This window comes from Choloepus didactylus, chromosome 7, assembly GCF_015220235.1.
Source record: "Choloepus didactylus isolate mChoDid1 chromosome 7, mChoDid1.pri, whole genome shotgun sequence".
NCBI classification, from domain to species: domain Eukaryota; kingdom Metazoa; phylum Chordata; class Mammalia; order Pilosa; family Megalonychidae; genus Choloepus; species Choloepus didactylus.
In genome coordinates, this window is record NC_051313.1 from 39,754,212 (window position 1) to 39,766,572 (window position 12,361).

At 34.8% G+C, this 12,361-nt stretch overlaps 1 protein-coding gene across 5 annotated transcripts in view; it reads left to right on the forward strand.

The window, feature by feature from the left end:
- CDK19 (cyclin dependent kinase 19) overlaps positions 1-12,361 on the forward strand; it is a 246,541-nt gene that overhangs the window by 98,731 nt on the left and 135,449 nt on the right. For all 5 annotated transcript variants that reach the window (XM_037843951.1, XM_037843950.1, XM_037843955.1 and 2 more), the window contains exon 2: positions 3,182-3,257. In XM_037843951.1, coding sequence (XP_037699879.1) covers positions 3,182-3,257 — 76 coding nt within the window. The remainder of the gene's footprint in view (positions 1-3,181; positions 3,258-12,361) is intronic.

A 12,361-nucleotide genomic window follows, 5' to 3' on the forward strand; every position in this document is an offset into this window, starting at 1 on the left:
AAACCTAATTGAGTCACAGTCTATGCCAAATTTATTTTTCTGTTTGTTTGTTATGTAGTGTTCCCACGGAACAATAGTTTTTCACTGTGACCACTGAGAGTGAAGCTTGACTGATTATGATATATTACAAACATATAGAGGAAATGTCTTTAAATTTTTTAAAATTCTTTACAGCATATATCCATGTATGTACTTTAATATATGCATTTTTAATTCTTCTTGAATTTATTTAATAAACTCCTTTGGTTATTTTCATCAATATGCAGTAACTGTAATCATACTATCTAACATGCATTAAAATTTGGAAAGCAGTTTTGCTGAAGGCTAAATACTAGGGAATTGCTTTGTCTATCTTTATGTTATTTAGAAATGAAATAGTTTTAAGGAAGAACTAAGCTGTCTTTAAAAGCCAGGCTGTCATTGCAGTGTGTGCTAGGTTTATCTGCCTTTTAGCCTTGTCACGTAAAAGAACAATTTATACTTTTATGATTCTTAACATTCTGCATGCCTGAGACATATCAGCCATGGGGTATGAATTGCTACTACCACTTGGGGAAACTCCTGGAGAAGGGCACTCACTTGGGATGGGAGCAATAAAGTTCCCATGAATTGAAGTATTTCTGGACTTCAGGGTAAATGACATATCTTTAGTCTTTATAACTAAGGTACTGACATCTGACTAAAGATTGGCATTGACATGGTACAGTGGCAGGCAGTCCCATATGCCTTCTGGGACCCTGCCACTTTGTCATATGGTGAACCTCCGAGGTGCCACAGCATCACTTATCATCTGACAGTTAATGTACAAAAAAGAAATGATAATGATATTCGTACTTTCCTACATTTTCAGTGTAAAATCTGCAAATCTCAGATTTACAGATATTTGAGTATTTTATCAATTTAACAGATGGAAGTTATATTTAAACTTATTAAGTAAAATAATTACTGGGTTTGTTCCTTGTTCCTATCCATGTATTTCAGGGTAAGAGGCCTATGCTTCAGTCTGTTTTGCTCAAGTTTTCAAATTCCTTTGACAGCCCGGATGTGAAATTCAAAAGCCATTAATGTGATGTGTTAATTTTGCACTTTTTTGACTTACTGCAAAAAAAACCTTATAGTTTCCATAGCAACAATAACCTATCCAGATTGTGTAATATTCTTTACAGTATTAAAAATAAAACTGTATGCAATTACTTGAGCTTCTGGAGTACTTCATTTAGGGGAACTGGGGATTGCAGTACTGTTTAAGAAATTATGATTCCAAATGAGAATTTTGTCAGAAAGCTTATATGATTTTGTTTCAAGAATTTATTAAGTTTAAATGTTTAGTAATAGATATCTGGTGGTTGATTTAATTATTAAAAGTATAAAATTGACATCGTAAGCATTATATCAGAGCATCTCTAACACATACCCGCACATACATTTAAGGTAGAAGGGGTGTTGGGCTTTAATTACATTCAGTCACTTGCTGTTTGTGCATCTTAGTGGCTTCTGGGTGGTCTGAATAAAGTCTAGTTTTTATGTTGAGAGGAAACAGGATGGAGAAAAGGAAAAAAATGATCACTTAGGCTTTCCATGTTTTTGACTTTGTTCTTTACAACGTGTCTAACATATTACTTAGAAAATACTAAAGATTGTCTTAGTAGGTGAATATTTCCAGAGGATCAAATTTTGACTAGTTTCTTTTGTTCCCCTATTTTAATTAAAAAGGCAATGCAATAATAGCACCACAGTTAGTTTAAAAAACTATGTAAAATACCACCATCTTAACACAGCTGTTTTTCGTTTCTAAAATTACTTTCAACATATGTATATATGTATGTATATTTTTACATAGTATAATTCATGTCTTTTCTCAGTAGTATATGGAAAACATTTTTCATGTTTCTAATGATCTTTATGGCTATCATTTAAATAATTATGTAATAGTCGGTCCTGTTGACATTTATGGTGCATTTTCTGTTTATCAAAATGTTGCTTAATTATTTCTTGAATGCTATGTATTGGGGAAAAAATAGATACAATTTTCAAACTGGTCATGGGAGAAACTAACTATAAGCCAGTTATTTTCCCAAAACATAGATGATTGCAAAAATCTTCAAAAGGCATGGAAAACATCTTTTTAAATGCATATAATGAATAACTTCTTGAATTGCTTTATCTGCTGGTAAACACTGAATGGGGTAAATGAGGAACAGCTAAGGAGTACATATGTGGCACTACTGAGACCTGTCATCTGATAAAGGAATCATGACATGCCGATACCTTGCTGAGGCTCTGACACAATCAAAAGACAAAACTTGAAGGGCATGGATTATGCCTCTGTTATCAGAACAGCCTGGCCCCTGATGTGAACCACAGTTATTACAATCAGCAGGGGCCTTGGTGTGGCTGGTTTTGGTGTCAGCACCCTGAGGATATTGTGTTGCACTAGACATTCATCTGATACTGTTACTATTTTTAGGGGATGTATGACCATTATTGAATTGCTGTTTTCCCTTGGGTGAGCACCCTGGTAACCATTGGAGTTCCCCAGAATTCTTTATCCTACCTCTATTATTCAGAGAGGTATTCACTTGTAACCACGAGTTTCTCCTAGAGGTCTTGAGAGTAAGATGTTTGTGGCTAGAGTTCTTTTGTAGGCTGTTGGCTAAGGTTTTGGGGCTTTTGAATGTCCCTTCTCCTGGGTGAGAACCAGAGTATGCCAGTGGGTCACCTTTATTCTATGGTGCTTCCCTCCTAGAAGTGCTACTATGGAATTGCTTTAAATGAATCTAGGAGTTTATGTCTATCAGTTATTTTTGTAGCCAGTATGTATAACAGAATGCTTTTGAAGACTCCAGATATTAAGACAGGAGTGGAATTATCTTGCAATATGCTTGAGTTTACATTTATGCTTGTTTACATTTTAAAACTAGTGCTGTGTTTAGTATCCTGTTTCAATTTTGAATTTTGTGTTTTGGCTGTGTCTGTGTTTTATTGTGACATGAACTTCTTTTGGTATTTCATATTTCTGTAGTTGAAAAATTATCAAAAATATTAAGCAATGCGTGGCATAGAATGTTTACATATCACTGAGAAGACGCAGTGCATTTCCATTATTTTTGTAGTTATAATTTTGAATCTGAGAATGATGTGTAGAAAAAAATAAAAAAAATTTTCTTTTGTTCACGTGCAGAAAAGATGAAAAGGAATATGCATTGAAGCAAATTGAAGGCACAGGAATATCCATGTCGGCTTGTAGAGAGATTGCAGTAAGTGGATATAAATACAGTTATTTATTTTATTATTAACATTGGGTGATGATTTATTTTAATATAAAATAGTTTAAATAATGTATACAATGCCTGGTTATTTTACAGATATTAATTAGTTTAAGGATATTTTATATAAGATAAAAAAAACTACATAAATTTTAAAATTACTTATCAGTCACCTTTGAACATTCTCTTAATGATATTTAGCATTTGTAGTCTTAAGAATATTGAACTAAATGATGATTTATTTAGAACTGCTGTGTATCTTTATACAGGGGAGACAGTATTAGAGCTTATGCATTTTAAAAACTTTTTCTGAATTATGTGTTTGAGGGATAGATTCTACTATTTGCTAGAAAATGAAACCATCATAATAATAGGGTAGTCCTTTAAAGAGAGAGTTCCTTTTATTTATTTATTTATTTATTTTTTGTCTTATATGACACACCTGTGCATTTAAGAAAGGATTATCTATAAGGACACCTTACATTTACTTTGAGTATTTACTAGGTACTAGGCTTACTATGTTCTTTACAAGAATTAATTCTTTTAATCTTCACAGCAATCCTGTAAAATAGGTACATTTAATATCCCCATTTTACAGATCAGAAAACATAGGTAAAATCACAATTCTGGCTTAGAAGGCTTGTTTTTATATTGCTTTATTTTAGGTCTTCAATAAAGGTTGCCTGTTGGGGCTTTATCACGATAAAACATCTATTAGGAATTTCTGTATCTAAATTGTTAAAATTTAATATTTTCTCTATCCATTAGAGATTTCTGTCTCTAATTGATAGCTATTACATATATTGCCCACAGTCCGTATTTCTCCTTTACGCACATGAAAGCACTCCTTCATGATTCTTAGTCATAAGAAAAAGTGTAGTGTAAAAAACACATCAGTCAGAAAATCTGTAATCCTGACTGTCTGCCTCAGCCACTAAGTAATTTTAGTCAATCATGAATCACAGTTTCCTTATCCATGGAATAAGGAAGCTATAAAGTCCCTTCTGGTCATAAATTCTTTGATTTTAGATTGGGAGCTCCTCACTGGACAGTACACTTTGAGAGGTGGGAACCTTGTCTTTTTATCCCTAATTCTTGGCATAGTGCCTCGCAAATAGCAAATGCCCAAAAATGTTTGTCGAATAAATAAACAAGTGAACAGAATAAAAACAATCTACGAATGGTCCTTGATTCTAAGTTCTTTTTCGAATATAAATTTATTGTTTGAAAAATTTCGACTTGGGAGCTTTTCATTAATAGTAAAGTGGTATCTGTGCATTTGAGTAGGCATTTTAATTTTTATCTCAAAATGCCTGCATGTTATTATCTCAACTAATATCAGTATCATTGGTATGCTCTTTTGCTATTTCAGAGTACAATAATTTAGAATAGCATTTTTCAGTGTCACCTTTCAAGAGTTAGTGGAGTTAATGACTTAAATTTAAGTTCTTGATTAATAGGAAATGGAAACTTAATTGTAGATGTCCTTTGTGAAACAAAGATTTCTATATCCTGAGGAATCCATGTTTTTTGTAAATACGGAGAGTGATGGAGAAGTTTAACTCTTAAAATCATTCACAGCCTTATATTTTTATTGAGAGTTTGCCTAATATAACTTTAGAAAGTATAGGACTTCTGTATTGAATAGTATTTATCACTACCCTAACTACTTAGCGACACTGTGATAGGGATTTTGACACAAGTTTAGCATAGATGCTGTTGCACAGTGGCTAAGCTCATTCATCTTTATTCATTATAAGCCCATTACACAATTTTATAGTTGTTGCTTTATGCAGTTGTCTTTTAAAGCATGTAAGAATTAAAAATGAAAATACATTTCTGTTGTCTTTTATATTTACCTATGTGCTTTTTATTTCTTCTTGTGAATTTGAGTTACTGTCTAGAGTCCTTTCAATTTTGCCAAAAAGTTGCGTTTCAGTATTTCTTGTAGAGCAGATCTGCTAATGACAAATTCTTTCAGTTTTTGTATCTGAGAATGTCTCAATTTCTCCTTCAGTTTTTTCAGTTTTTTTTTTTTAATTGGGTGCTTGTTTTTTCCTAAGAAAGTAGTAAGTTTAGAGAAAAATCATGCAGAAAATCCAGGGTTCCCATATACCTGCCCTCCCTTACACACACAGTTTTCCCTATTTTTAACACTTTGCATGAGGGTGATATCCCTGTTAAAATTGATAAAAGAAAATTATTGTAATTATATTATTAACTTTAGTGTATAGTTTACATCAGGGGTCACTGTGTTGTATTGTCCTATAGTTTTTTTGTCTGAATTTTTATTCTGGTAATATATAAACAATCTAAAATTTCCTTTTTTAACCGTAATCAAATATATAATTTATTTGTGTTAATTATATTCACAATGATGTGGTACCATCACCACCATCATTACCAAAATTTTTCCATCACTCCAGACAGAAACTTGGTACACCTTAAGCATTAACTCTCCATTACCTGTGTCATCCTGATCCCTGATAATCTCTCTTCTTCTTTCTGAATCTGTGAATCTGCTTATTCTAATTATTTCATATCAGTGATATGTAATATTTGTCCTTTTGTGTCTGATGTCAACATGACATCTTCAAATTTCATCCATGTTGTTTCATGTATCAGAACTTCATTCCTTTTCATGGCTGAATAATATTCCAGTGCATGTATGTACTGCATTGTGTTTATCCATTCATCTCTTGGTAAACACATGGGTTGCTTCCATCTTTTGATAGCTGGGAATATTGGCAGTATGAACATTGGTATGCAAATATCTGCTCAAGTCCTTGCTTTCAGTTCTTTTGGATACATACCTAGAATTGGGATTGCCAGGTCATATGGTAATTCTATTCTTAACTTTCTGAGAAACCGCCAAACTGTTTTCCATAGTGGCTGCACCATTTTACATTCCCACCAACAAGGAATGGAGCTCCTCTTTCTCTACATCCTCCCTGGCATTTGTTCTTTTCTGTTTTTGTTTTTTTTTTTTTTTTTTTTTAAATAGTAGCCATTCTGGTGGGTATGAAGTGGAATCTCGTGGTTTTTATTTGCCATTTCCCTAATGGCAAATACATTGTGTATATTTTCATGTGCCCTTTGGCCATTTGTACATCTTCTTTGGAGAATTATCTGTTCAAGTCATTTGCCCATTTTATAATTAGGTTGTCTGTCTTTTTGCTGTTTAGTTATAGAATTTTAAAAATTTATTCTGGATATTAAACACTAATCAGATATATGGTTTCCAAATATTTTCTTCCCTTCTGTAGGTTGTCTTTTTACTTTCATGTTTGTGCCAGTTTGAATATATTGTGTCCCCCAAACACCATTATCTTTGATGTAATCTTGTGTGGGCAGACGTTACCAGTGTTGATTAGATTGTAATTCTTTGAGTGTTTCTTTGAAATGCGCCCCACCCAGCTGTGGGTGATGACTCTGATTGGATAATTTCCATGGAGGTGTTGCTCCGCCCATTCAGGGTGGGTCTAAGTTGATCAGTGGAGCCATGTAAATGAGCTGACATAACAGAAGGAACTCAGTGCAGCTGTGAGTGATGTTTGAAGAGGAGCTACAGCCAAGAGGGACACTTTGAAGAATGCACTGGAACTGAGAGAGGAGCTTCAGCTTGCAGAGACATTTTGGAGACAGCCTGTGAAAGCAGACTTTTGCTCTGGAGAAGCTAAGAGAGGACAAACACCCCAAGAGCAACTGAGAGTGACATTTTGGAGAGAAGCTGAAGCCTAGAGAGGAATGTCCTGGGAGAAAGCCGTTTTGAAACCAGAACTTTGGAGCAGACACCAGCCACGTGCCTTCCCAGCTAACAGAGGTTTTCTGGACACCATTGGGCATCCTCCAGTGAAGGTACCCAATTGCTGGTGTGTTACCTTGGACACTTTATGGCCTTAAGACTGTAACTGTGTAACCAAATAAACCCCCTTTTATAAAAGCTGATCCGTCTCTGGTATTTTGCATTCTGGCAGCATTAGCAAACTAGAACAATGATGAAGTCCTTTGATGCATAAAAGTTTTTAATTTTGATGAAGTCCCATTTGTCTATTTTTTCTTTTGTTGATCATGCTTTGGGTGTAATGTCTAAGACTGACACAAGGTCCTGAAGATGCTTCCTGATGTTGTCTTCTAGGAGTTCTATAAGTTTGGTTCTTGTATTTAGGTCCCTTGTCCATATTGAGTTAATTTTTGTATATGGCATAAGGAAGGGGTCCGCCTTCATTGTTTCGTGTATGAATATCCAGTTCTCCAAGCTCTATTTGTTGAGGAGACTGACCTTTTCTCCACTGAGTGGACTTGGAACCCTTATTAAAAGTAAATGGGCCATATATGTGAGGGTTTATTTCTGAATTTTCAATTGCATTCCATTGTTCTATGTGCCGGTTTGTATATTTATGTCACCCAGAAAAAGCCATATTCTTTAATGCATTCTTGTGGGGGCAAATGTATTAGTGTGGATTGGGTTGGAACCTATTGGTTCAGTGTCCATGGAGATGTGACCCACCCAACTGTAGGTGATAACTCTGGATAATTTCCATGGACGCGTGGTCCCGCCCAACTGGAGCACTATATAAGCTCACAAAGTAGGAGCTCATAGCTAGAGCTGAGACAGACATTTTGCAAATGGCCGTTGGAAGCTGATGCAGACAGTTTGGAGAATGCCATTTTGAAGTGCAACCTAGGAGCAAGCAGACACCAGCCATGTGCCTTCCCAGCTAACAGAGGTTTATGGGCGCCATTGGCCATCCTTCAGTGAAGGTACCCTGTTGCCTTGGACACTTTATGGCCTTAAGACGGTGACTGTGTAACCAAATAAACCCCCTTTTATAAAAGCCAATCCATTTCTGGTGTTTTGCATTCCGGCAGCATTAGCAAATTAGAACAGTCTATATATCTGTCCTTGTGCCAGTACCATGCTGTTTTGATTAGTTTGGCTTTGTAATAAGTTTTAAAGTGTGAATTCTCCCAACTTTGTTCTTTTTTTTTCTTTTTTTTTTTTTTTTTTAAGTTGGTTTATCTATTTGGAGCCCCTTACCTGTCTTTATAAATTTGATGATAAGCTTTTCCATTTCTGCCAAGTAGTCTGTTAAAATTTTGTTGAATCTGTAAATTGGTTTGGAAAAATTGAGATCTTAACACTATTTATTCTTCTAAATCCATAAACGTAGAATGTCCTTCCATTTGTTTAGGTCTTCTTTGATTTCTTTCAGCAATATTTTGTAGTTTTCCATGTATAAGTCCTTTACATCCTTGGTTAAATTTATTCCTAGATATTTGATACTTTTAGTATGATAATAAATGTAATTTTTTTCTTGATTTCCTCTCCAGATCATTCATTATTAGTGTATAGAAACACTTAATTTTTGTGTGTTGATCTTGTACAGTATCACTTTGCTGATTTTCTCTATTGGTTCTAGTAGCTTTATTGTGGATTTTTCAGGATTTCCTATATATAGGATCATGCAATCTGCAAATAGGGAAAGTTTTACATCTTCCATTCCAAGCTGGATGTATTTTCTTTCTTTTTCTTGCCTAATTGCTCCGGCTAGATCTTCTAGCACAAAGTTGAATAACAGTGGTGACACTGGGCATCCATGTCTTGTTCTTGATCTTAGAGGGAAAACTTTCAGTTTTTCATTGGTATGATGTTAGCTGTGGGTTTTTCATATATCCCCTTTGACATGTTGACAAAATTTCTTCCTATTCCTAGTATTCTAAGTATTGTTTTCAAGAAGTGGTGCTGGATTTTGTCAAATGCCTTTTCCGGGTCAATTGAAATGATCGTGTGATTTTTTTCCTTTGTTCTGTTAATGTGGTATATTACATTAATTGATTTTCTTAGGTTGCAGCACCCTTGCATAGCTGGGATAAATTGCACTTGATCATGATGTGTATCCCTTATAATGTGCTGTTGGGTTTGGTTTGCTGGTATTTCTTTGAAGATTTTTGATCTGTATTCATAAAGGGATATTGGTCTGTTGTTTTCTCTTTTGTGGTCTTTTTATCTGGCTTGGATATTAGGGTGATGTTGACCTCACAGAATCAGTTAGGGAGTGTTCCTTATTTAATTTTTAGGGATGTATTTGAGCAGGATTGGGGTTAATTCTTCTCGAAATGTTTGGTAAAATTCATCAGTGAAGCCATCTGGTCCTGGGCTTTTCTTTGGGAGGTTTCTGATTACTGAATCAGTCTCTTTACTTTTTATTGATTTGTTAAGATCTTTTATTCCTTTGTTGAGTCAGTGTTGGTAGTCTGTGTATTTCTAGGAAATTGTCTATTTCTTTCCTTCCTTTCTCTTTTTTTTTTTTTTAATTAAAGTAGTTGCAGGTTTATAGAAAAATAATGCATAAAATACAGAGTTCCCTATTATTAACTCCTTGCATCTGCGTGGATTAATAGTGTTTTGGAAGATTAAATGATAAAATGTATGGAAAGCACTTAGCATAGTGCCTGGTATATAAGATCCTTTAAGTATTAGGTTCTATTATTATTCATTCAGCAATTGTATATTGACTGTTCTCTGTGCCAAGCAGTATAAGTCTGTTGGGGGAGATAGTTATTAAATATTCACACAAATATTTATACAATAATATAAGAGCTAAGGAAAAGCAGAGGACTATGGCAGAATAACAGGAGAATATTATTTAGCTTTAGGGCATCAAGGAGGATTTCCCCAAGGAAGTAACATTGGAGCAGGGGTTTGAAGGATGAATAGGAGCCAGTGAGGGAAAGAATAGCAGGAACATTGTGTACAAGTATGAGGGAGCATGGCACATTTGAGTGAACAGAGGATGCCAGTGTGTCTGGAATGATGAGTTAGGATAAAAGAGACCTAAGAAAGGTCCTTTACCAGGGCCAGGCCACACGGAGCTGTGTAGGCTATGTTAAAAGGTTTGGGGCCTTAGCAGAGAATGGCACCATTTTTTTTTTTTTTTTTTTTTTTTTTTTTTTAATGATCACTGGCTGTAGGGCCAATCGATGAGAATAGAGATGGGGGAGAAGATATACGGGGAGTCGTTAGAAGACTATTGCAGAAATCCAAGCTAGGAATCATAAAAAGAAGTGAAAAAAATTAAGACATCTCTGAGGTCAGTTGATAGAAATTGATGGATTGGATGTGGGCTGCAAAGGAGAGAAAGGTGGAAAGGATTTCCAGGTTTCTTCGGCTTAGTCAGGCAACTGAACAGATAGATCCTGGCGGCTCTTTTTGAGAGAGGAATCTTAAAAGAGAACTGGGTTGGGGAGAGGAGGAAGAGTGTTTTCTTTTTAGGCATGTTGAATTTGAGTTTCCTTTGAGACATCCAAGAGGAGTAGGAGATGATGATGAAGATGATTATATAAGAATAATATATGATTGGTTCTTTCCCTCATGGAGTTATATTCTGATCAGGGAGATGAAACACATTTGAAATATTATTAATACTACAAAGTCATGAGTGAGTACATTCTGAAAGAGCTGTGCAGTTAAGTGGGGTGAGACTACTTTGGGCATGGTGATCTGAAGTTTTCATAGATAAGGAAATACTTAAGATGGGCTTTAAAGAATGAGTAGTATGGGAAGGAGGGGAGAGCATTCTGACAGTAAACTTGAAAAAAGTAGTCAGTGAAAGGGGGATTGGCAAGTGTCTGGGTGGTCAGTTACTAATTAAGGAACAATTTAGAATTCATGGCAGCTTAACCAAGGGCCTTTTGTATATAATAAGTTAGCTATTGTAATGTTCTCATAATAATGAGAAATTGTCTTATATAACATAATTCTGTCTTATCTGTTTCTACTTTTCCTAGTTATTGAAAAGTTTGTATTATTTAAACCCAGCATTATATTGTTAATCCATAACTTGGTTATTATTACTGTTACCTGTCAGAATGTGATAAAGATGTGCCACTGAATAATAGTTATCCTTTCCAGATTGATATTTTAGGGAAAAACTATGGTATCTGAGTTAATTTATATGAGGGTAACTTGTAGCTTCAGGAAATTATGCAAATACAAAGTATTATTGTTTTATTATTATTAACCCTTCCACATATTCCACGTCACTCTTCGGTACCCAGGAGTAAATATCCTTTGGGTCCTTTGTCTTTGTGTGAAGTTAAGTGAATTGCGGTGCCTGGGCTGTAATTTTGTGATCTGACCAGCCTAGCTCTCTGTAGGCAGGGTTCATTTTGGAAGTGAAATGAATACAGTTCTTTATTAAGACAAATAAAATAAGCTTAAACTACAGTTCAAAACATTTTTTTGGAAAAAAAAAATCACTTAGGTTCCTATATTCAGGTTTGGAACATTTTCAGGCCTTACCTGTTGTCAGTTGTTACTTAATCAATGCCCCCTTCTTCATCTTCTCTAGGCTTGAGTAGAAATAACACTTATACCTTGGTTCAGAAGGCCTTCCAGGATTATGAAAAGGGATGGTGCTTTAGTAATTGTACCATATATCAGAGTACTTTCCTTTCTTCATCTCTGAGGAGAAAACCTTATAACATCTGTTTATTCTTCCTCAAAACAGCTGGTGTTAGTTTGTTTTTGCTAATACTCTCCTAGTTGTTTCCTATTTCCCTCCCAAGTATAGAAGGAAAAAAGTACATGAAGTTGTGTTGCAGCGTGATCACAATGGTTGCATCGTGAAATGCTGGGAGTATCTTTTCCCAATCAGATGGGAGTGGTTTCCCTTCTTTTTTCGTTAGTTTTTCTTTACCTCATTGTCCTCTGAAGCTACTGGTATTTTTAAATGATACTAAAATGTTGTTCCCATAGCAACACCCTTCCAGTTTCTTATGGCAAATACCACATCTTTTACAACTTGGGTTGTAAAGAGAAATGCTTTCTGAAAGAGTTATTTATAAAATCAAGCTAACCAGACATAACTGTTATTTAAAAAAAGCATTTTTAAGTGGAATGTTAACAAAGGTTTTTACTCATTGATGTAAAGGTAGTTCCCCAGTGAGTTTCTTGCTTTATGTAAAAGCTTTATTTGAATTTGTATCAAATCTACATTTTCCCTCCTAATTAGATGTAAACATCTTAAATAAAAAACTTAAGTACTGCCAGATTTCAGTTAAATAATTTCTAAGTTCTATATAATGCTGCT